The following is a 27,078-nucleotide window of genomic DNA, read 5'->3' as shown; positions in this document are numbered from 1 at the left end:
GCGACAAATTTTTTTATGATTGAATTTCATAGTAGACGTTTTACGACAATTGTTTATAACAAATTTTCATCAAAAAGTCTTATAAACAAAAAGTGTTCATATGGTAGTGCTAACTTTTGGAAATTCACCTTTTTGGATGTTTCTTCCAAAATAAGGGCGCGACAAATTATTTTTTGACATAATTTGATGAAAATCGTCGAGTTACGATAGATTATAGCAAAATTTATAGGAAATAAGCATTAATAAAGAAAAAAAAATTATATATTAAAAAAAAAATTTTCTGATTTTAGTCGCCTCAGTTAAGGGGGTCTGGTTGCTAAAGTAAGGACGCGACAAATTTTTTTATGATTGAATTTCATAGTAGACGTTTTACGACAATTGTTTATAACAAATTTTCATCAAAAAGTCTTATAAACAAAAAGTTTTCATATGGTAGTGCTAACTTTTGGAAATTCACCTTTTTGGATGTTTCTTCCAAAATAAGGGCGCGACAAATTATTTTTTGACATAATTTGATGAAAATCGTCGAGTTACGATAGATTATAGCAAAATTTATAGGAAATAAGCATTTATAAAGAAAAAAATCGAAATTAAAAAAAAAAAAAAAATTCTGATTTTAGTTGCCTCAGTTAAGGGGGTCTGGTTGCTAAAGTAAGGACGCGACAAATTTTTTTATGATTGAATTTCATAGTAGACGTTTTACGACAATTGTTTATAACAAATTTTCATCAAAAAGTCTTATAAACAAAAAGTTTTCATATGGTAGTGCTAACTTTTGGAAATTCACCTTTTTGGATGTTTCTTCCAAAATAAGGGCGCGATAAATTATTTTTTGACATAATTTGATGAAAATCGTCGAGTTACGATAGATTATAGCAAAATTTATAGGAAATAAGCATTTATAAAGAAAAAAATCAAAATTAAAAAAAAAAAAAAATTCTGATTTTAGTTGCCTCAGTTAAGGGGGTCTGGTTGCTAAAGTAAGGACGCGACAAATTTTTTTATGATTGAATTTCATAGTAGACGTTTTACGACATTGTTTATAACAAATTTTCATCAAAAAGTCTTATAAACAAAAAGTTTTCATATGGTAGTGCTAACTTTTGGAAATTCACCTTTTTGGATGTTTCTTCCAAAATAAGGGCGCGACAAATTATTTTTTGACATAATTTGATGAAAATCGTCGAGTTACGATAGATTATAGCAAAATTTATAGGAAATAAGCATTAATAAAGAAAAAAAAATTATATATTAAAAAAAAAAAATTTCCGATTTTAGTCGCCTCAGTTAAGGGGGTCTGGTTGCTAAAGTAAGGACGCGACAAATTTTTTTATGATTGAATTTCATAGTAGACGTTTTACGACAATTGTTTATAAAAAATTTTCATCAAAAAGTCTTATAAACAAAAAGTTTTCATATGGTAGTGCTAGGTTTTTGTATTTCATTTTTCATAAGTAGTACTAGCTTTGGGTAATTCGCTTAATTTTGCATTTTTTGCAAAATAAGGGTGGGAAAATTTTTTATTTTGCATAATCTATTAAAAATCATCGAGGGACAGTAGATTATTGAAAAAATTTATAGTAATTGGGCATTTTGAAAAAAAAAAATTCTTTGTAAGGGTAATTATATGAAATTCAGTTTATGGGTCCTAATTTCCAAAATAATAATGTGAGAAATTTTTTTTTAATGCCATCGGTCTACGACAAAATCACGACAATTATTTGCATACTTTTTTTTCCATTTAAAGCTCGTATTAAGATTTTGGAGGGGTGGTAGTGCTAACTTGACTGTCAAGTTAGCACTACCAGGGGTTATTTAAAAAAAAAAATGTTAATTTTTTTTTTTGAGTATGCCACTTTTCTACGACAAAATCACGACAATTAATTGCATACTCACTTTTCGTTTTAAAATTCGTTTTGAGATATTTTAAGGGGTGGTAGTGCTAACTTGACTGTCAAGTTAGCACTACCAGGGGTTATTTTTAAAAAAACAGGCGCGACAAATTTTTTTCTTTCACGACAAATTTACGACAAATTCACGACAATTAACTGCATCATTAGATTTTCGAAATTCGAAAATGGTAATGCTAACTTGACAGACATATATAATACATATAAAATGAAGTGTTAAGTTTTTAAGTTTGCGTTACAATAAATCATAAAAAAAAATGTTCCTTTAAATTGTGTGTTTTCTTCAAATATTATGATTTGAGAAGTTTTTTCTCTGAAGACAATTTTCATACAAATATGGTGTTCGATTATTATTATTTTGATGTGCGACCTTTATTCTTCGAGTGCCACCTTTTTTGCCACTTTTCAAAAATATCCAGCTGTAACACTGGCTAAAATTAAAGAAACGGTTACGTTTTCTTTACGTATGACAACCTACAATAAATTTTATACCATCTGAAAGCTTATTGTTTCAGCTCAAAATATTTATATCGACCATGTCTATACAACATCTACAAAAAGAGTTAGAATTTTTTTAACCCAATTAGTTTTCATAAAAAAAGCAAAACAATCCACCTCTTTTCTCTTCTAACGCCATTAAATCCAACTTATAATAAATTTTATATCATTATTATTTCACCGTTTATATGACGCTTCAATCATATTTCTACCATGCCTACAAAAGCCAACCATATCGAAATTTCAAACTGAGATTACGGTACTTCCTCTACTGCTGGCTGGTCATCGGCAACAAATCTTCACAGGTGTTTTGAGGTATTTTTTCAAGTTTTCCAATTAAAGATTATATAACTTGTAGAGCACGTACCGTTATATTAAATGAAAGGTAATATTATCAGCATGTGTATTAAAATGTGTTAAATAAATTTGTTATGTGCTATAGATCAAAAGATATAACGTGTTTAGAAAAAGAGCATCTTTTCACCGTTATCTCAGAATTTTGAATATGAAATTAATTGAAATTTTGCACAATCATAATTTATATTTATATATTTTATATTTAATTACCTATTTACTGTATAAATTTCATTCATCTATCTTTAAAAACAAAAAAGTTATGATCAATTGATTTTTCGTGTCGCTTTTTTCATCTTGTTTCAAAAATCTTGTTCAAAAATTCAGACGAATAACTTCCTCTTTTTTGAAAGTCGGTTAAAAATTAAAATAAATACATACCTACTTAATCAGGGTTGAATTTTCGAAAAATCAGCAATTTAATATTAGATAATTTCCAATTTCGAGATATTGTGGGATCGCTGATGTTTCATATTCGCAGAAAGAAATGCATTTGTTTTATGACTTCCATCCAAATAATTTTTAAATCTCGTAAAATAGTGGTTTACAAAAACAACTATCACCTGATTTGAACCGGATTTAAAATTTAAAATACAATTTTGAAAAAATTAATTTTTTGATTAGAAAAAAAAAAATTGAAATTTAAGTTTTAGCTGTTGATTAATGATTGCTACAAAATGGTATACTAACTACAGCTATGGACAAAGAAATAGCACACTTTTGATTTTTCTTACAAAAATTGGATTTATTTGGGACCTTTTAACTTATATATTATAATTTTTACATCAGGGCATGCATTAGCTTATGGGAATTCATAAAATTAATAATTATAAATTATTTTATTTCAATTCAATTTTTAAAAATATAATTTCTAGAGAATACCCTTTTTTCTTGTGGACAAAGAAATAGCCCACATTCCGAAAATCATAAAAATAATCATTTCTAAGCAAAAATTCTTACAATTTCCAATAAATTCAATACTACTAAGTTAGTAACTTGTTAGTAGACCACAGTTTTTCAAAGTTCTTTCGCTAACGTCTGGTATCCACTTTGTGGAGTACGGCACCACGCTTCTTTGATTCTGGCCCAAAGATCGTTTGAATTTTTGAATTTCCTTTTCCCACGCTTAACCTTGACATCAATTTATAAGTTTTCTATGGGGTTAAGATTGTGAATTTGAGATGGCTAGGTGCAAACATCGATTTTTTCGTCCGAAAACCTATCTTGTACTATTTCTGATGCATGTTTGGGTGATTGTCATGTATGAATATCTAATTAACTGGCGAGAAATATGGTTCCTCGGTATTCTAATGTAATATTAAGACAAAAGAATTTATCAATTTTGCCATCCACCTAACCAATGGGTCCTTACCATGCCAGGAAAATGCGCCCCAGACCATCAAATCCTATCCTCTTAGTTTCATCGTCTTGAGATAATACTTTGGCTTGTCCTTTTAACATTTTAGGCGATGGACAAATGTTTTGTCATCGGTTCCAATGCGGTTAACCTTTATTTCATCACTCCAAAAGACTCTCATTCAAGACAGCATGTTTTTATTCAGATGTTTTATAGCTAATGTTAGGTGATCTTTCATGTGTCTTTTTATATCATTGGATTTTTCTTGCTTACCTGTCTGTACAACTCAGCATCATTAAGAATCCTTCTTAAAAGTCTGCTTGACACTTTTTTCGCCGAATTCTATATTTACTTCGGGCAAAATCGTGCGAGATGACTTAAAAGGCCCACATTTGCGTTTCTTTGTGATCGCTCTATCCACTCGTATGGAAGTTTTGCGGGGAAGAAGTTAACGCAATTTAATTTCAGAGTTTAAATTTCTATTTGCTCTTTCCAAATAAATGGCTTTATCCATCATTTATTCGAAAAATTTAGAGTTTAAGCTAATTAAGAAGGATTTTTCCCTTGACTATGAGGCTCGAAAGTAATTCTCTCTTTTTTCGCAGTTTAATGATGTTTTCTGCCTATTTTTTTCAAAAATACTTGTTAATTAAATAGTAGCAATAAAATGAATGCATTTTCGTCTACAACTTTTGAACGCGGAATAAAAACTTAACAGTTAAACAAATGTGTGCTATTTCTGTGTCCACTAGCGAAAGAGACAGAAAAAGCATTATATTGCTAGTGCAAATAAATATAGAAAATAACGGTACTTTTAAGATATTTTTGTCTCCATCACTTTATTTCGATAATATACCAAAAGAAAAAAATTTATAAAAAGCATTCCTAATATCTAAAATTCGATTCGCATGATTTTTCTCAATAGTGTGCTATTTCTCTGTCCATGGCTGTATATTTTAAAACTTTTTTTTTTCAAAAAATTATTTATAAGTACATACATACATAATAAGTTTTTAAAAACGGCTCTAAAGATTTTTATTTTCTAAAAATGCATGCTTTTTTTGGAGCTCAATTTCATTTAAAGAGTTGTTTTTTTTTTATTGAAGAACATATACATACATTTACCAAATTTAGCAATTTGAATTCTAAAACAAGTACGGACGACCCCTTTGTGGATTTTATTTTAAATTGTATTGAATTACAAAAATTAAAAAAATGTAACAAATAAATTAATTTTTTTGTAAGATAAATTGTAGTGCTATTTCTTTGATTTTTATTTAACATACTTCAAATATTTTTTTTTGTTTAATGTTATGTTATTTATGAAGCAAGACTAGCAGGTACCAATTCCTAATACGTCATAAGCTAAACCTTGCGGTTCAACATTACTTTTGAGACGACCATAGAAAAAAAAAATGTGTAATATTGCTTAAAAAAATTCTAATGTGGAGACAAATACCAATGCATATATAATTATAATGTATTTAGCTATTATATACATCAAATTATATTTTAACTGAAAAATTCCTGATTATAGGTAAGCCTCGAAATTGTCACATTGTTAAATTTTCGACATTTGAGATGTTTATTGCCATAATCGCAATATTCGACGAATAACCCAAAAAAATAGGAAAGAAAAATTCAATTTTTCAGTCGTCTAAATGAGAAAAGGATAGCTTCTTTCTTCAAAGTCGCGTATGTATAAACGTTTCCACAAACTGAAAACCCATGAAGTTGCAGTACTTTTCAGGGTATTCTATTCATACCTATACATATTTTCTATTTTCTTCAAATTACCCATTCAATAATCATTATTCGCTTTAACTTGTCCTTTATCATTATGCCTATATTTGACACAAATGGCAGCGCCTGCATTTGTTTGACAGACTTGTGTCGAGTTCGAGATCAATACTTTTCGCCCATACAAGGTGCTCAACTTACTACCTGCTTCACATAAATCACAAAATTAATCTGCCATTACCTCAAAAAAAAAAAAAAAAAAATAAAAAAAAATATTGTGAAACCACCTTTTCCTATGAACCAGGATAACCCTCATAAAGTTACGCTTGATTAGAATATTCAATATTTCAATAGAAACTCGAAGGAAAAATAAAACAAAAGAAAATTTTGTCTGGGTGTTTGTCGTTCGTTGTAAATTTAAACAGTTAGCTATTCATTTACTATACACACCATCAGAAGCTAAATTATTCAAGCCTCTTGGCTTAGGTGAAAGAACTCAGTTAAATGAATTTTGTATTTTTATCTTTTTTTCTGTTGCAAATGTTTTTTTTTTTTATATTTCATTGCTTCTCATTGCATTTGACTTAAGACAGAAATTTAAATTTCATTTCAGTTAAGTCAAGTTCAAGGTCAGTTAAGGGAAATCCCAGGCAGATGTTCACAGTATGATGTCATTTTTTGTGTGTTGGCCTTGTGGTATTTAATAATTTTTGTTTATTGTTGTTGTTTTGTATTTTGGTCTCATCGTCATCTTTACCGTCGGAAGCATAATGTTTTATTTATATTTTAATATAAACAGTGAAATTACTAATTTGTATTATTTTTAGAACAAAATGTTATACAATTATGAAAATTTACTTGTACCTATGTGGTTAAGTTTTGAATGAATTAATTTATTCTTTTTTTTTTTTGGTTTTCCTTTTAAATATGTTTATTTTTTTTATACTAAAGGCCCTAATACAATCCTTATTTATAAAGAAATAAAAACTTCAAGTAGGTACTTCAAGTAAACATACTTCATTATTTAAAACCACGCGGAAGATAATTGATTTTTAATGTTAGGTATTTAAAATTCTTGAATACAACGAATTAGGAGTTTCGATACTTAGGATAAGTTTAATAAATAAAATTAATTATTTCGAATGTAATAACTTTTGTCATTTTTGTATCTTTAACGCTGTTTTTAGTTGTTAAAATATCAAATGATTTCATGGAGGCACGTTCAAAGAAAGTTCTGCCAGATAACATTCATGAATATGATATATGTACATACTTTTAGAACTGAGCCTTGCCTTAGTTTGCTTCGTTAACTTGCAACAACAGACAATAAAGGGAAACTTAATTTATTCAAATACATACAAAAATCGGAATAATTATTTTGACAAAATGAACATTTTTTGATCGAATGAGAATAATATTTCATAATAAATCAGTCATAATGGGTGATATTATGTATTATTAGGTGAAGACAATTTTTGGATATTTACCTGGGGATAATACCGTATTTACTTCATAAAAATAAAAGTAAAAACATTTAAGTTCTCAAAGGAACATGTTGGTGTGCTACTTTGCTTCTGGAACAAAGTATCATAATTTTTTACGGAGCGGTAAAAGTTTTTTTGCTTTTCACAAAAATTAAAGAAACTTATTCGAATGCAGTCCATACAATTTTGTTTCCGATGTGGAAAGCAGCAAAGCAACATGTTCCTTTGAGAATTTAATTTTTGACACTTTCTTTTTATGAGTTAAATACGGTATTATCTCCCGGGCAATATCCCAAAATTGTCTTCGCCAAGCTTCCCTGCGAATTGTTCTTTTGGAAACAAAATTTTTGGTGAAAGAATGGCATTTCCAACCGGTCAAACTGGGATTTTAAGCTAATTCCGTTACATGTGCCTGTTTCCTTTTAGTGCAGTTTTTGTTTTTCAATCTCTAAGCATAATACAACCCATGTGACTGACTGACTGACTTTGATCATTATGAGATTCACTATAACATACTTATTAATTAAGGGGGGAAATCCCTCTGGAATTTTTTATTTTTGCATTACTTTTTTTTTGCGTAATAAATTTATTTATCAACCGAAGAAACTATTTTCAGTGGTCTTAGACTTAAATGAAGCCTCAAAAGTGCCTAGATAGTCCCGAAACCAATGCGCTCCGAACCTACCATAGTACGAAAACGAAAACTTTAAACGCATTTTTTTCGAAACTAGTTTTTTTCCGCGCCCTGCAATGTAACTCAAAAACTAATGAAGCTATCGACTTGAAATTTGAAGCAAATTACTCCTTAACTTATTGGCCACAACATGAACCTAAAAGTTGAATAAAATTAGTACAGTAAATATTTTTTTTAACTACTTCTTTGTTAAAAAAAAACATGGTTTTTTTCGTTTTTTTGATTTCTAATTTTTATTTTTCATTTAAAAAAAATAAATTTAGGTTCATGCAATGCTTACTAATATCATCTAACGGAATGATTTAAGATGATTTCCTGGATGATTGCACGGCGTAAACTAGAGGCGTCAAATTTGAAAGGCTCCAGAGCCGCCATTTTGTTATTTTTTCATTTCAAAAAAAAATTTTTTCAATACTACTTAATAATGTCAGTAATATCTTGTCTTTTTCCAAATTTCAATAAGTTCTTTCAGTTTTTCATAAAAAAATAGTGAAAAAGGTGTCGTCTGGAGGGATTTCCCCCCTTAACCGTCAACTTCCCTCTATTGCACTGGCCAACAATTTTCAACTTTTTAAAATTTTCCAGAAAGATTTATATCAAGTTTTATAGTTTTAGATTCAGTAAGCCCAAAAATATTATTGGTTTTTTTCTAGCTGCTCTAGTTTTTGAAATATTTAATTTTTCATATTTTGAAAAATATTCAATCTTAAGTTTTTTTTATTTTGAGCGTTTATTAAAATTTAATTTTCCAGAAAAATGTATATAAAACTCAATGTATTTGAGTTCACTTAGCCTAAAAATCACACTGGTTGCTTTCTATAGGTCGTTTCAAATCAAAAGTCCTGACTCAGAGTTTATTTTCTCCCTTCCAATAAAATTGAGAGCAAATAAACAAAAAACTCAATTTTATTGGCTCATTGCGACAAATCAACTCAAAAATAACAACAAATCATGCTTGTTTGAATGAAAGAAATGCTAGAGAAAAAAATCAACAAACGAAAAATCTGAATTTGTTTATTAATGATTTCTATGGTGACGACTCCAAAATAATTGAAAAATAAAAATAAGATATTTACTGCCCAATTATACAAATGAAAAGATGTGAATAGAATTTTAAGTTATGAATTGCTATGATGTAAACTGGACATTTCTGGTCCATCTTCACCTAGTCCTATAACAATATCTTCGGCAAAGTTATCCCAACTGCCTTCAAATGATAAATAATTAAATAATTGTATGTTTTTTTGTAATGTCCGCGGATATGGAGTGATGCAAGCCCGGGAAACTTGCCTCCGCTTTCTGAGGCTTACTCAGTGAATCTCACAGACGGATCAATTAATTAAAATAGGGATTTCAAGAACTGTTCTTCATTATTTTATCGTAATTTTAAAAAAAGTTCAGCTGCCTCATAAATGCTTCCTTCCAGTAAGCGAACGAGTTTTTTTTATTTTAGCTCAATTTTCCATGGGACTTTTGATTTGAAACGACCTATAGGAGTTCTATTATTTTTTTAGATATTTTTATTTTTCACATTTTTGGGGTAATTTCATACTATTTTTTTTTTAGATTTTATTATTCCAAGCGTTTTTAAAGTTTTGTTGGAACAATTTGTTTCGAATGTAATATATTTCGATTCAGTAAATAAAATAAAAATACAAAAACTAAATTTTTAAATAAAAAAAATTTAACAAAAAAAAAATTGTATGAATTTCTATGACTTTTCATGTATGAATAATTTAAAAACTAGAGCTGCGAATTTTTGTGGCCAGTGTTATCTTTAACTTTTACAGATTATTATTCTTATCAAAATACTTATTGTCGCAATAATAATTTACTTCGAATACTAAATTTAAAAAGACGAGAGGAGCAGATAAAAAAAATACATTTTGTATGGGAAATGAATTTTTTTTTTTTTTTTTTTTTTGCTAAAACTTTTACTTAGCTTTAAATGGGATATTAAAATCAAATAAGTCATTTTTTTAAATTCCCTTCTTTGGTTCTTGTGATGCTAATAAAGTCGTTAATTTAAAACTCTTAAAGGAAACCCCATTAATAAGATGGGTGGAGAAACTTGAGAACTCCGACTATTGTTAATTGAAGGCAGTCAAATTTCAAACTATTTGAACTTAGTGCATTTTTTTTAGCATGCTTCTGCTTATAGAAGAGTAAGACAAACTATGTAAGGTTATTCCTTAATTTTTTATTAAAATTTATTGTTTTTAAGGAGTTTTTTTTTTTTTAATCAAAATTAATTAATTTTTAAAAATAAAGAAATGATAAATTTTTTTTTTTGCAAAACCAATTCTTTATATCTACGTGTTTTTAAATATTAAATACTAAGCAACTCTGTTTTCTTGCACTGTAACAAAATATTTATTCAACGGGATTTTACAGTTAAATTCGACATAGAATACAAACAGCTTAGTATAAAAAAAAGCTGTCGTTTGGTTAGGTTTCTACGTTATCATTTCTACATTTCAGCTCAATCAACGTTTAAGCACAACGAAATTTAAACACATCGAAATTAATAATGGTGACCAGTCTCAAAGTTCTTTGTATACCGAATATGATATCAAAATAAGTCAAATACCTATTTGCTGGTTAAATAAATTCTGTTTGTTTAAATATTTGTTTTAAGCGGTGACATTAATCAATGAAAAGGAAGAATAACTTCTAACGCGTGTACGAGTACATGAGTACATACACATTTTTTTTTTGCACCACCTGTTTGGACCTTGAAAATAACATATTGTGGACATGAGATTTGTTTAGGATTTCGAGATAAGTTATAAAATATTTACAAAACTTTAAGTAGTAAAAGGTTTCCCTTTTAACGAATTTATAAAGCGAAACGCTTTATAAATTTGGAGTTGAGGTCACTTGAACTTTAAAATTGAATTGGTTTCCCTTTTAGATTATTTTGTTGAATCTCATTCAGGCGAAAATTCTTAATTTCAACTTAACACAACAATTGCAGAGCTTAACATACATATAAATTAAATACATATAACTTATATCATAAGTAAAAGTTATCTAAAAAAAGAACTTCAATATTTATTAGTATAATATGCAGGATATCTTTTGCTAAAAAGAGTCAAGTGAAATTTTTTAGAAAAAAACTTGAAAGAAATGCTTACTTTTGTTATTTAAAAAAAAAAAAGAAATGACAAAAATTAAACTTCCTTTGTTAGTGTTTATATAGAACATGACATTGAAGTTATCTAACCTATATACCTAATTCCTTACTTTATAAGAACTAACTCTTAAACAAATATTTGTAAATGTTCATTCTGCATATTCAATAAAATATTAAATGTGTCAAAAGTAGCTACTAAAAGATTAAATGCGTAAATAATGCCAAGAATGAAGCAATTCAATTAATTAAAAGAAGAGCAAAAAAGATAAACAATGCAAATTTCTTTCTAACACAACAAAAATATTGTGTTGTTTAAATTCAAATCCCTCATAATAACAAAAGCGACGATTGACAATAAATTCTTTCGATTCGCATTCCGAATTTGCACACAACCACCCGCTTTTTCTCTTTTTCTCTTGTTTCTCTTTCTATTTCATTGTTTTTGTTCAACACTCAAGATTTTTTATTTCTATCGGTTGATATAAAGGATTTGCAAAAGACGTAGGAGTACAAGATTATGATGACTTAAAAGCACAGAAGAAGACATTGTACTTATACTTACTTGCTATTTCTATTTTTGATTATAATTATTATATATTTTTTATTTTTATTTTTGCTGCCTGTGACATTAGTCAGTAAAATTGTGTCGTTTGTTTTATTAAATAAGCAGGCATATGTATGTACAATGTACATTCACATAAACTTAAATTATATAGATGATGATGAATGGCTAATACAAAGTATGTAGAATTGTAATATAAAGAAGATAGATTAATTTATACCTGCATAATATGTTCATAGATAGATAAAGATACCTACTTGTTTATTAATTTGATGTTGTGAATAAAATTTGTTTCTTTTTTAGGCACTTTTAACCAATGGAATTATTGATAAGCACTGTCAATTGAAATAAAATTGATAAATTCACTACTATTCAAAATTAATACACAGGTATTAACTTTTGAAAGACCTTTGGAATGGATCTACATTCTGGTCTGTCTTTTTTTATCATTTTATTAAATAAATAGAAAAATGCATACCTACCATAGTATCAAATATGTTTTGAGTGAAAAAAAAAAATAGGTAGGTACTTCAGTAGTAAAAAGCTGTGCATTATGGATTATGTTTTTGAAAACTGATTATTTTTTCAGGAAAATTAAAATAAATAGGTTTTCAAAAACTTGCTTTTTAAGTTTATCAATAAATAAATAAATAGTTTATAACATTGACAATCACAATAATGATAATAGTATTCAGTATGATATATCATCGGGTAAATAAAAAACTTTTAACTTCACTTTTTCTGAAAATGAAGTTTTTACGCTAAGTACTTTTAAGTTGAATCTCATAGGTACGTCAAAATCATTTAGCCAGGGTACGGGTATAGATAACTTAAACCCTTTAATTGAATTACATATGTATGTGTATATCTATACTATTGTTTTTCGTGTCTTTCAGGTTTTTCTCCATAATCTATTGAATATCAACAATTTGTTGCATATTCAGTTAGAGGCAAACTGCAACATACGAATTTAACTGAAACTTATCTTGACCAGCTTCCAAAATCTTTCTAAGACCGTGTTTGAATTGATTTTAAATGTGTGTGTTAACATTTTTGGGTTAAAATGGGTTGAAATTTATTGAGCTGTGGGCAGGTTAGAATAAGTTAAAATTTGAAGTTTTTCATGAATGAGAGAGAATTCAGCTTGTTTTTTTTTTCATTAAAAAAATGAAATAAGATGCATGAACAATTAAGAAAAAAAAAACTGAGAAAGCCATATAATAAATTAAAGTTCAGCAAATGGCTGAATTAGGAGAAATTTTACCGCAGTTCACACACGGCTTTAATAAAATCATCTTTGAGCATGGAAACGAATTGTTGGTACAATTCAATACAGAAAATACCTACATACTAGACTAAGCACCATACAAAAATGTTTTTGATAAGCATAGGTACCTGGGCAATTCCATGGTAACTCACGTTACATTCACAAAAATTTCCAACACATAAATAATTTTTTTTTTTTTCAATTTTAAGGGCCAATTTTTCAATAGTCAGTTAAACAGTCAGTTAGTACTTATTCTTAAGGATAGAGAAAAAATCAATTTTTCAACAAGCAGATATAGCTTATTCCTAAGAATAAAACTATCTGCTTCTTTCAGAGACGAATAAAAATTATTCTAAGGAATAATCTCAACAAAAGTATTGTGTCAGTTGTCAAAGCTGTTTTGAAAGAATTTTGAAAAAAATACAGTGGAAAACAAGAAAACAAAAACAATCATGAATAAAAATGACGTTTATTTTTAAATATTTTTGAATTTGACAATTTTTTTTGTTATTCTGTAGAATAAATTATTCTTGATTGAAAAATTCAATGTTTTTATCTGATTGTTTATGAGCCTAATAACTTTATTCGTCGAACAGTTAACTCACTGTTTATTAGAAGATTGAAAAATTGGCTCTTAATGTAAATTGATACGAAATTACTATCCATGAATGGAGCATAACTATTACTTTCATAATTAACTAAAAAAATTGTCTTTATTTTTAACATTTGCTTGGGAAAAATAAAAGTTTGATGGTAACTCACGTTACAAAAATCGGACACGAATTTTAAGAGTCCGACAGTATGAAGTTTTTATGTGAAATTAAGAATCTCAATTTGTTTTCAATGAAGATTCCATACATACAAAATTACAAGCTTTTAATATGAGTGACAAAACCAAACATTTTTTCAATATTTCGAGAAAAAATTTTAAAATATTTAGGTAACTCACGTTACATTATTTTGGTAACTCATGTTACCTGCGATTTGTGGTTCCAAAAGTAAAGAACAGATGCATTTTCACTCAAGTTTTTTTTTAATCGAATAGTGTGTAACGAAGCTTGCTTAAATGTTAACTTATTTTAGCACTCATTAGGGGATATTGTCATCGTCACTATTAGACTCATCATATTTTCAGTTTGCTTTATTTTCCGTCATTTTCATGTGAAATTCTTCTGTTGTTGTCAAGCTTGTGCTATAAAAATGCTTTAAGATTATTAAACTCCCTGAATTTTATGTCTATCCATAAGGGAATACAACAAAGAATCTTTTTTTGCAACTTGCATAAAGAGTTGCCGTTTGTAAATAGTAATTTGCTAATAAAAAAAAGTAAAAAAGACTGCATAATTTGTTCAAAATTCGTGTCCACTTTTTCATGGAATTACCCAATTAGTGTTTGTAACTCCGTTTAAAATTTTAATTTCAATGTTTTATGGAATTTCAACTTCTGACTTAAATTTTTAATTTTGTTGCCATTTTTGTCATATTTTGTATTCCTCTTACTTGAAAAGATCTTGAAATGATTCTCATTGAATAAATAAATCGTTTTGAATCAAATTATCAAATTTTAGTTTTTTTTGGGATACAGTGTTGTGATTTTAGGGCGACGACATGGGAGGTAGCTTTATTTTTGGTCATAAAAATATTCCCAATACACTAGTTTTGAAATAAATCGATCCTTTTGAAATAAATCGATCCTTTTAAAAGCATGCATTCAAACAAACAAAAATATAAGTGTTCCATATTTGTGTTAAGAAGAACTTCCTATAGTTATATACACCCATGGACAGAGAAATAGCACACTATTGAGAAAAATCATGCGAATCGAATTTTAGATATTAGGAATGCTTTTTATAAATTTTTTTCTTTTGGTATATTATCGAAATAAAGTGATGGAGACAAAAATATCTTAAAAGTACCGTTATTTTCTATATTTATTTGCACTAGCAATATAATGCTTTTTCTGTCTCTTTCGCTAGTGGACACAGAAATAGCACACATTTGTTTTAACCGTTAAGTTTTTATTCCGCGTTCAAAAGTTATAGACGAAAATGCATTCATTTTATTGCTACTATTTAATTAACAAGTATTTTTGAAAAAAATAGGCAGAAAACATCATTAAACTGCGAAAAAAGAGAGAATTACTTTCGAGCCTCATAGTCAAGGGAAAAATCCTTCTTAATTAGCTTAAACTCTAAATTTTTCGAATAAATGATGGATAAAGCCATTTATTTGGAAAGAGCAAATAGAAATTTAAACTCTGAAATTAAATTGCGTTAACTTCTTCCCCGCAAAACTTCCATACGAGTGGATAGAGCGATCACAAAGAAACGCAAATGTGGGCCTTTTAAGTCATCTCGCACGATTTTGCCCGAAGTAAATATAGAATTCGGCGAAAAAAGTGTCAAGCAGACTTTTAAGAAGGATACTTAATGATGCTGAGTTGTACAGACAGGTAAGCAAGAAAAATCCAATGATATAAAAAGACACATGAAAGATCACCTAACATTAGCTATAAAACATCTGAATAAAAACATGCTGTTTTGAATGAGAGTCTTTTAGAGTGATGAAATAAAGGTTAACCGCATTGGAACCGATGACAAAACATTTGTCCATCGCCTAAAATGTTAAAAGGACAAGCCAAAGTATTATCTCAAGACGATGAAACTAAGAGGATAGGATTTGATGGTCTGGGGCGCATTTTCCTGGCATGATAAGGACCCATTGGTTAGGTGGATGGCAAAATTGATAAATTCTTTTGTCTTAATATTACATTAGAATACCGAGGAACCATATTTCTCGCCAGTTAATTAGATATTCATACATGACAATCACCCAAACATGCATCAGAAATAGTACAAGATAGGTTTTCGGACGAAAAAATCGATGTTTACACCTAGCCATCTCAAATTCACAATCTTAACCCCATAGAAAACTTATAAATTGATGTCAAGGTTAAGCGTGGGGAAAGGAAATTCAAAAATTCAAACGATCTTTGAGCCAGAATCAAAGAAGCGTGGTGCCGTACTCCACAAAGTGGATACCAGACGTTAGCGAAAGAACTTTGAAAAACTGTGGTCTACTAAAAAGTTACTAACTTAGTAGGTAGTATTGAATTTATTGGAAATTATAAGAATTTTTGCTTAGAAATGATTATTTTTATGATTTTCGGAATGTGGGCTATTTCTTTGTCCACAAGAAAAAAGGGTATTCTCTATAAATTATATTTTGAAAAATTTAATTGAAATAAAATAATTTATAATTATTAATTTTATGAATTCCCATAAGCTAATGCATGCCCTGATGTAAAAATTATAATATATAAGTTAAAAGGTCCCAAATAAATCCAATTTTTGTAAGAAAAATCAAAAGTGTGCTATTTCTTTGTCCATAGCTGTATGTTTACTTAGTAAAATACTGAGTACCAATAAAACACGGCTATTAACAAAAACAACTGAAGGATCTATTATGGATGACAACTCAACTTAATTATATTGTCTTTACGAAAGTTTAACCTCATTTGACTTTTCTCTGTGACTACTTATTTTAAACGAAATCAACCAAAATTAGTCAACTCAAAGGGAGGCAACTAATTTTTGCTCACTTGTTAAGCCAACTTGGTTGCATTGTTATGTTATCCATAATAAGCCTATTAATACTTCGTGGCCGGCTTCAGAAGCTGTACCAATGACTCCAATAACTAATTACTACCTATAATTATTAAAATCGGCACAGCAATAAGACAATATAAATGCAGTACATGCATCATGGCTTTTCTTATTACAATTTTTTGAGGATGTTAAAAATGTGCATTGTTTCCGTTTTTAAATTGGACCATTTTATTTGCATTAAAAGGTCATTTTGTAATCTATTTCCTTTCATCTAATTGATGATTCAATTATACTTTACCTATTCCCCTTTCTTATAAGCTTTTTTTTTTGGTAATAAATTCATAGATACCTACATATTGAAATTCATTCACTTTAAAATGTCTTTCAATATGTTTTGCAGCTGACAGAAGCTTCCCCCATAACCAATAAAAAAAAATACTAATTTTCTAATTCCAAAAACAAAACCTGTTCCTATTCAGTTTTCTTCCCATCAAAGAGTTCTTCCTTTTAATAAAATTACCTACATATTGCTTATGTCACAGAAGCTCTTTTATTTTTAACCAAATCATTGATTGTCAAAAAAAAAAAAAAAAAATTACTCACCAGCAATCTCCATTCCATAGGTACTTTGTACCCAATTAAAACAACTACTAGCTACTGCTGCCCTCCCTCCTCTTTCACGCCAAATTCCAGCTTCGTTATGCATACAAAATTTATTTATTATGTTTAATTATACGCCCGCGTATCTTCTCGTCGTTTTTTTTTTTTATTAAAAACAAAAATTTATTTCAAATTTTCTCAACAAATTATGATCAAATTGTCAAAAATTCACAATATTTATCGACACGAAAAAAAAAATCACAAACCAAAAAAAAAAAAAAAAAAAACAGACACTCGAAAGAGAAATCTTTTAAAATTCCATCCTAGAAAACAGATGATTTTTCGCTCTCTCTTTAATTTGTCAATCGTTTTCGTTCTAATATTCCAGTGAAACTCAAATGAATTAAAACAAAAGAGAGTTTAACACGAGTTCTCTTTTCAAATCGTTTCGATTTTCGGTTTCTTTTTTACTTTTGCAAAAATTATGTACCGTTCCGTTCCTTGAGTGACGGTACACAGCGACACCGAAAAATTACTGGTTTACAAATTTTGCACTAAGCTCTCGCCCTTTTCAGCGATGAAAGACGAAGTGAGAAAAAAAAATACAAAAAACGATATTCTGCCTCTTTCTCTTTTGTTATTGCAATTCGTCGTATATTTCCCTTTCCGTATTTTGTTGTTTTAAGCAAAGTAACGAATTTTTTTCTACCAATTCCTCTTTAACTTTATCTTCTGCACTTGAGGAAGAGAAGATGGACAATTCTACGAAACCGGGTTTTTTTTTCTACTACAACACAGCGCAGATGATAAATATCCGGACACAGCCTCGAATATAAAATAGAGAAAGGGTGCGATTGCGATTATGATGGTGTTTGCACACGAAAACACGATTTTAGCAATGAAATTCTTTTAAATGGAAAAAACCCGCCATGTGCTCTCTTAGAGAATCACAAGAAAACAAAAATGTAATAAATTAAACTACTATAGATCACTGCAGAGCACCTTTTTTGTTGAATTCAGCAAAAAAAAAATATACCGCTTTACAGAATCAAAATAAAAAAGCTAGCACAGCCCGTAGTCACCTTTTTCAGTGTGTCACTTAGCAACGGGTTTTTATTTTGACAAAAAGAATGAAACAAACAACAATATACTTTGATCGCTTTTAATTGCTCACAAGAGAATTATAAAAAAAAAATTTATTATTAGATTTGACCACAAAATTGCAAAACAAAAAAGCGTCTCCTGCTATGACTTTGGTATCGCGTGTGCCTGTGCACTCACAGAAAAAGTAGCAAATTATAGGAGTAGTTCCGTTTTGTCTTCTCTTGATTGAGGTTGTTCTGTCACTTTCACACTTGCGATTGGGATGGCCTTTTGTTGTCTCCCTTGTGGATGGGATGAAACACACACACACACAAACCGACAAGAGGGACGTATGTTCTTTTTCCGTTTTTTGCACTCAATTTGGTCGATTTATCAAATTGAAAACAAACAAAGCGAGAATATTGCGAATAAATAAAAAAATTTACGATAATTATCGTATTTTTTTTTTTTTTTTTTTCAGAGAGAATATAAAGAAAACACACTTGTTCTTGTTTTTTTTTGCAATTAAATTTTATTTTTTGTCAAAATCAAATGTAGTAGACGACACAACACCAACAAATTCAGCCGGTTCAATTAGATGTGCAAGAAAGAGATGGTTATATTGTTACCCAGAGTGTGGTACACAAGCTATGCCCGTTATGGCAAAAGTTGTTCAATTAAATTTTTTCTTCAACGAACGAGAAAAAAAAAACACTCATTGAAAATGCACACGAGTTTTCCACACACAAATTAAACTGTTGATGTCTTTCTAAAGACGATTATTGAGTAATTAACTTGTTATTTGAAATTGAGAAGGTATAATCTGTAATTTGAGAATATACAGAAAATCACTATTATACCCCGAATTTTTAATTAATTATATTATAATCCGCGAAACGCGACCACGAAAGGAACGACGACGACGACGGAACCACGAACGAACAGAGATTTTCTGTGACGAACGTGAAATCGAAATGGTTGGATGTTGGCTGGATGCAGAAGCAAATGCGAGAGAGTGAAATGGCAGGCAGGTAGTAGATTGGTGCTGAATTAAAAAATTTGTATTCAGCTGGGGGTAATTTAAATTGTACTAGAGAAGATTACTTAAGGCTAATGTTACACTGAACATTTATTTTTTAAAAAATTATTTGAATAATTAATAATAATAATTTCATTAAGCAATTAATACAATTATTTGCACAAAGCAATACGAATTTAATGAAATTGTTAAAAATAGCTCATGAGAAGTAATGGCCATTTCCAAACGAACACTTTTCGTAATAGTAAATAATTTTAGGTCAAAATGACATAAAAATATGTGCCAAAGTATCAACATATTTACATATACAGCATGTCATTTTGACAATCGAAATGCGATTTATTTAGTTATTATCGGGATAACTATTAAAATAGTTAAAAAAAAATAGTTATTTTTGACTATTTTAATAGTCAATCGAAGTACTCGTATTCTCCAAAATAATTATTAAATAGTCGATTTTAACTATTAAAATAGTTATATAGGACTATTTATATAGTCAATAATAGCACCGTTCCATTGGAGGTGGTAGTTTACTCATGAGTAGATCTAGTACTAGAATTAACACATGATCTTCTACTCGAGGAGATAGGAATGTGTAGGTAGTTGTTGTACTAGGTTTCTACTCACGAGTAAACTACCACCTCCAATGGAACAGGGCTATTATTCACTCTGGATTTAGTTTGGATTAAAGTTAGTTTTAAATCCAATCGCTCAAATCCGAATTTCATAAGGGTTGGAGTCAAAATTCTGCCATGGTCAAAAATTCTTTTGTCAAAATTCTGCTTTTCAAAATTCTGCTTTTTAAAATTCTGTTTTTCAAAATTCTAAAAAAAATTAAGAAAGGGTTTGAAAAATGTTAAAAAGCGCGCGCTTTTTAACATTTTCCAAACCCTTTCTTAATTTTTTTTTCAGAATTGTGCAAAATAATCATTTCGCAAAATTTGCTGCTTTTTTGAGATAACTTACTTACGAGTAGGTAGGTACTATGTATGTATGTCAATATTTGTTATAGGTATTCATTTTTTTTTTTTTTTTTTTTGATAAATCAATAAATTTAATTATATTGAGAAAAGGTCTTTAATGATAAATATCTTCGAAAAATGATAATTGAAAATTTTTTAACTGATCAAATAAAAATTAATATTCAAAAAATTGAATAATAATCCAGTCAAATATGGGTTTAATCTCGGAATGAATGTTAGTAGAAATTTTTTTTGCTCAATATCTTCCTTTTGCCATTCTATAACATATCTCAAAAGTCTAGAAAAATCTCATGTCCGCTTGTCGCGATTTCAAGGTCAAATCGCGAAATGGAGATTTTCAAAATTAGCAAAAATAGGCTATGGTATTATATGCACATATGATACATGATTTCAAGGTATTTTTTAATGCTGATTCCAAAAAATCTAAAATCAAGGCAGTCTGACGTCTCTGAAAAAAGTTATACCTGTTTTTCATCTTTCAACCCATATTATTATAACAGTTGCTAACTTACTACCGAAAAACCCTGAAAAGTAATGGTAGCGGAATCATATTTTGCATGAGGGTTTTCATATCCATTATCATTAAGAATCAAAGCAATGCAATGCAAAAAAAAAAAAACATTTATATCTATGACAGAATGGTATTTTTTGAGAAAAGGGGAAATTTTGGGATGTGCACAAAAAAACATCCTGGTACAATCTTGGAATTAGTGCTGATAGCCTAATTTTTTTGTTTCTATCTTTGTTTGGATATTCTTTAACTTATGTCAAAAATCTAAAAAAATCTCATGTCCGCAAGTTCTAATTTTCTGCACCTAAGTTAGGTGCAGATTTAAAAAAAATAATAAGAAAACTTTAGATTCTTATATGTATTGTATACCAACATAACCCATATCATTTCAAGGTATTTTTTAACGCTGATTCCAACAAAACCCACAAACAAATCAATATGACCATCCCTGAAAAGTAATGTACCTTATTCATGTTGATCTGACACAAATATCTGAAGAGTAGTTTTTCAATTTTTTCAAATCTGCACCTTATCTTCAAACCAAGAAAATTAGGACTTGCGAACATGAGATTTTTTTAGATTTTCGAGGGTAGTTAAAGAATATCCAAACAAAGATTAAAATGAAAAAATTAGCCTATTAGCACTTATTCCTAAGATGAACAAGAATCTTCTTTAGTGCATATCCTAAAATTTGCCCCTCCATCAAAAAATACCATTATTTCGTAGGTATATACATATATTTTTTGTAATGGATTGTTTTGATTTTTAATAATAATGGATTCTAAAATCTTCATGCAAAATTTGGTTCATCTACCATAACTTTTGAGGGTTTTTCGGCAGCAAGTTTGCAACTGTTATAATAATATGAGTTGACAGATGAAAAACAGGTATAACTTTTTCCAGAGACGTCAGATTGTCCTGATTTTAGATTTTTTGGAATCAGCATTAAAAAATGCCTTGAAATCATGTATCATGTGTGTGTATAATACCATAGCCTATTTTTGCTAATTTTGAAAATCTCCATTTCGCGATTTGACCTTGAAATCGCGACAAGCGGACATGACATTTTTCTAGACTTTTGAGATATGTTATAGAATGGCAAAAGGGAGATATTGAGCAAAAAAAATTTCTACTAACATTCATTCCGAGATTTACCCCTTTTTTCTCCTTATTTTACTGTATTATAAGTAAAAGAATATTCTTCATCGTTTTTAATTAGTTTTCAACGGTATATATACATACATAGATGTGAGTTATAAAAGAGTCAGTCTTCTAGGCAGTAAGGAAAGTACCAAACTTAAATTACATCAATGAGGTAAGTAAACGCGTACCTACCTATGCTTTAAAAAAAAAACAGAATTAGCAGAATTTTTTTCTTAAAAAAAAAAAAATGCTGGCAGAATTTTGAAAAGCAGAATTTTAAAAAGCAGAATTTTGAAAGACAGAATATAAAAAAAGCAGAAGTTTCTTGAAAAAAGCAGAATTTCGAAAACCAGAATTTTGACCCGCTCCCATTTCATAAATCCAAGGATTTTATTTTTTGTTCATATTATTCACTCAAAATAAATTATGTGATTACTCAATAAATTTTGTATAATTTGCATTTATCTTCATTTTTCCTTTTCAAAATACTTGACAAAAAACTGAACACTTTGAAAATTAATTTCACATCTGCTCCAGAGTCAGTTTAAATTTATTTAACAAGATTGGATTTGAGAAATTGGATTTAAGTAGTGAATATTATGGATTTGGATTTATTTTTTTGGATTTAAATTTCTTTACATCAAGATGTAAGGGGTTAACCTTGATTTTTTCTCGAAAATCTTAAAAAAATAGATTTTTAATTTTTTGACTAAAATGGATTGGCCTGCTCATTGTGAACCCATATCTGTAAACCAAAACTTGTTACGAGGTCTTGATCCGAAAATATTTGCTTCCAAATTCATGTAAAAATGTAAGAAAAATAAAATAATTCGATTGCAAATAATTCAGCAACCAGACCTGCAAGAAACTTTTGGTTATATGAATAGAGCGTAAAGAGGCCTTTCTTTTGATGTATCACCCGACCGATTTGAATTTTTAAAAATACCCTATCTCTAAGAATAAAATTTTTTTTTAAATGTACAAAAACATCATTAAACTGGTTTTAAACTCCAAACCAATTATTCAATTTAATGACAACAAATTGTTCGAAAACAAAATGTTCAAAATTGTTTTGTGATTTTTTTTTTAAATTTTTAAATACAAATTTTCAAGAAAAAAACAATAATATCTTCTAAGTCCAAACATTTTTTTTAAAATTTTTCTTTATTTAAAAAAAAATCGGTTGTATGGAAATTCGAATTTTTGCGATTCCAAAATTTGCTTAGGTATGGTAAAGAGCAAGTAAAAAAATTATAGTAAGGTATGTAGAATAATGGAATTTCATTTATTTTACTGTTTTTCATTCTGGGGGTGATTCCATAACTGCCGCCCCGGGTGCAACCATGCTGGCTAAGCCACTAACTAGGTCACCAAGAAGTATTACACAGAAAAAATATCAACACTTAAAAACTTACAGATTGCAGTGGCGAGGCGTGAATGATTTCAAATGGTAAGTCGTAGAAAAATTAGTCACCAAGAAATTCAATTCCAAATTTTTGATGCATTTCTGCGTTTCAAGCCATGAAATTAAGCAATTAACCCGAATTGCCAAAAACATAAGATATATACATTTATATTTTTTTTTAATAAAGTTTCCATTAAAAAGTGTGCAAAGTTCTACGTTTTCTTTCAAAAAACTCTGCAAGAACTTTTTCTTAAAAGTCAAGTCTACTTTTAGTAATAAGAATTTTTCTACCTATAGATATATGTGCTAGATCAGAAAGTCTATCTTCTATGCATGAAATCGCCTTAGAACTAAAAAGATCTCTCGAAGCAACAGTTATCTAGATGTATACAAAACTTTAAGTAAGAGCGTCCTTTAACTACAATTTTGTTTTCTTCATAAAACTAAACTGATTAAAATTATTTGAATCCTCAAGAGAAAATAATACCTATAAAGTTACAAAACAGAGCTTGAACAAAACCATACTTTTCTAAAGGATTTTCCCGAAGTGAAAATTGCATTGGACCGTCACGTTTTTGAAATACTTGAATATTAACTGTTAATTTTTGAATGTCAAAAAGTCATACTCGTATTTTATTGTATAAAATATATTATTTCTTTTCAAAATTATTTGTTTTCAAAGATTATTGCAAACAGAAATTTATATTTCAAAATCTGCAAATGACAATTTGTGACTTCTGAATTCAGAACACTAAATTAAAAAAAAATCACAAAGCAAAGTTCTTGCTCTCGACTTTTTTGTTTGTCGAACAATGATATTAAAGTCATAATCAAAACACTAAATCTTACTATCTAAAAACTTTTCACAATTTTTGCATCATCTAAATTTGTATTATTTTGTACTTGCTGAATTCAATTGGGGCTGTTGTTCCACTTTACGGAAATTTCAGTTATTTTATGCACTTTCTGTCAACAAAAATACCTTATGAGTTATGACATTAAATATAACATCCACGCATATTTCTTATCATAGTGGAAACCTTTTACACAGCAGCCCAGTGGAGAGATACATACAAATTCAGATAATAAGTCGGAAAGGAGCGTGTTATTTTCTTGTTCTATACCTTTTATATTTTCCTAACTAATTTTCTTCAAATAAAACTTACCTCACCCACAACCTGCGCAACATAATTTGGCTCATCAGCTCAGCGCAATGTGCGATACACACAAATTCCCCAAATAAGTCGGAGGAAACCGTCTTATTCTACCTTTTTTTCTTCCTATGAAAAATGAAACCTACCTCAAGCAGACACTGACATGCGCTGCGCGCATTCATTAACTCAGAGCGAAAATTATGAGAGATACATAAAAATTCACCAAAAAGTAAGACGAAAAATATCGTCTTATTTTCTTCCATAAGAAAGCGTGTATTAAACAGAGAGGTCACAAGGGCAGTAAGAAGTAAATGAAAAAAGAGGAAAGAAAACAAATTTGTTCTATTGTTTATAAGACGACATTTTTCGGGTTACCTTTTTTTTGCTCTAGTTTTGTGTTTGTTTATGGAGTGAGTTGAAAACATTGAATAAGAAGTACAGGAAGGGGTGTTTATCCAAATAAGTGAAGCCGCTTTTTATTAGTGTGAGTTGTACAGATGGGTATTGGTAAAGGGTCGGAGTGCAGATATATTGTTTACTCAAGGGCCGCCAACGGAAATGTAACTAGTCTCGTGAGAGACTTTCGTATAAGTGCTATTTTTTATCATAATTATATACGAATTTTAAACTGTTTCTTTTCTCAACTAAAAACAGACTGAAAATTGTTTTAAAATCATCAAGATTAGCTGAAAAATTGGCGGATAATGATTGTATCGCCTTGTCATCACCAATAAGAGTAAGTTCGCCCATGGAAAACGAGCTCGAAATTTGACAGATTATATAAAATTTTTGACAGTTTATATAAAATTTATTTTTTTTTAAATTTTTTTGTGGCTTCACTCGCCAACTCTATATCTATAGGTGTGATATACACCCCTTCCTGTACTTCTTATTCAATGGTTGAAAAGCAGATAGGTGTGTAGAGTAGAACTGAAAGAAGAGTATTTGAAATAATGTTGACAGCGTGTGCAGGTGTTGATTGAAGTTATATTCATGTTGCCAGATGTTTATGTTGTTGAGTTTGAGAATTTCAAAAGGTAAGACGGAAATAATCGAGTTATATGAACCCTTCGCCACTGACAGATTGCCTTATTGTTTCATTGCTTATACTACACTAACTTATTTTATAAGGAAATTTTATTAAAATCAACGAATATAATAAGAAGGTTTTATTTTTTAACGAGATTTCTTATTATTTTTATAGAGAAAATCTTATTCAAATTTGAGTGAAAAGTTCATTTTTTTTTTTCAACTTGGCAATAGAACCAAAATCGGGATCAATTTTTGTATAGCAGGTTGGTTCAGGTGTAAGGTGTGCGACTAATGAAAGTCTTCAGTTCAATTCCCGGCCTGGTCATCGTTTTTTTTTGGCAAAACTCTACAAGTGCAAATTTTAAAACAATAAGGAAAACCCAATTGTTTTAATAAGGTTTCCTTCTTGGATGAAAACCATATTTTATGTGGTCTATTTTTCTCTGTGTAAGCTTTAGGTTACACTTTAATAAAAAAAAAAAGGATTCGAATAGGTATCTCAAAACAAGAACATTAAGACATTTGACCATAAGTTTAACTCAAATTTCAAAAAAAAACTATTATTCTCATTAAAATTCAGTAAGCAAAATCAATTAATACAGGTAAAGAGATACAAAGAAAATAGATAGGTCAGGTATATGTTTATCAGTTCTTCATTTTCTGTGTAAAGCTATATACAGTACAGGGAGCATAAAACTTTACGCATTAAAAATTAAAATCACATTATTCTATGGCAAAGTATAACCTTTCTATAAACACATAAATATAGATAGATATACCTACGATGTTACACATCAAGACGATGAGTAAATTTACTTGCAGGATACCAGACAAAGTATACGATGTACCTGTGTAACCTATATGCATGTTCTATACCAACCATTACCTTTCCGTACTCCTTTTCAATCCTTAAACAGGATAAAATTGAATAATTAGATTGCAAGAGAAGCATCAACCTTGATGTATGATGTGCATCTGTTTTAATTTTTATACAACGACGACGATAGTTCATTTCATATACAATGTTTTGACCGACTTTCGTTAACAATACCTGCATTAGATATAAGTAGGTATGTAGTTAATTTAATGCACTGAAAAAGTTATGGCTTTAAAACTTTTTACATAAATGAAGTAAAAGGCTTTGAAAGTCGATCAATGTTTGCTTGTATGTTTGTCTTTCGTTAGTCCGATTTTACCATGAGAAATTGTTTTGATTATATTCACGAAAGTTTCTGAGTTCCTTATAGTCTAAAATCCAGTAATTTATGAGTGGAGTGTGGCGCTGCGGTCGAGTTAGTACATATTTTGTATATTTCTTTAAAATAGGTATGAGCGCCTTTCAAAAGATTAAAACTGCTTAGGCACCTACCTATCAACCTTAGACAATCTTAGCGGAACAACGCAACTGCATGAGGATTCTGAGAACCGAAAAATTATACATACACAGTACTATTAGTTTTAAGAAGTGTTGATGTTGACAAAGGCATGTAATTCAAATCAAACTCGATCCGAGAGTAG

The 27,078-nt window shown here is 29.2% G+C and overlaps 1 protein-coding gene across 3 annotated transcripts in view; it reads right to left on the bottom strand.

The window, feature by feature from the left end:
- The window catches only part of LOC129908796 (la-related protein Larp4B), a 71,663-nt gene that overhangs the window by 39,350 nt on the left and 5,235 nt on the right, over positions 1 to 27,078 (bottom strand). Inside the window, exon 1 of one of the 3 annotated variants that reach the window (XM_055985559.1) lies at positions 17,214 to 17,465. The exons of the other annotated variants lie outside the window; for them this stretch is intronic. Within the exon in view, the coding sequence (XP_055841534.1) occupies positions 17,214 to 17,316 (103 nt within the window). The 5' untranslated portion in view covers positions 17,317 to 17,465. Of the gene's footprint in view, positions 1 to 17,213; positions 17,466 to 27,078 lie in introns of those variants that run through there. 3 annotated transcript variants of the gene reach the window in all.

The sequence above is a fragment of the Episyrphus balteatus genome, chromosome 2, assembly GCF_945859705.1.
Source record: "Episyrphus balteatus chromosome 2, idEpiBalt1.1, whole genome shotgun sequence".
Classification (NCBI taxonomy): Eukaryota; Metazoa; Arthropoda; class Insecta; order Diptera; family Syrphidae; genus Episyrphus; species Episyrphus balteatus.
The sequence above is the reverse complement of the archived record's forward strand: the minus strand, read 5'-3'. Positions and strand labels throughout refer to the sequence as shown.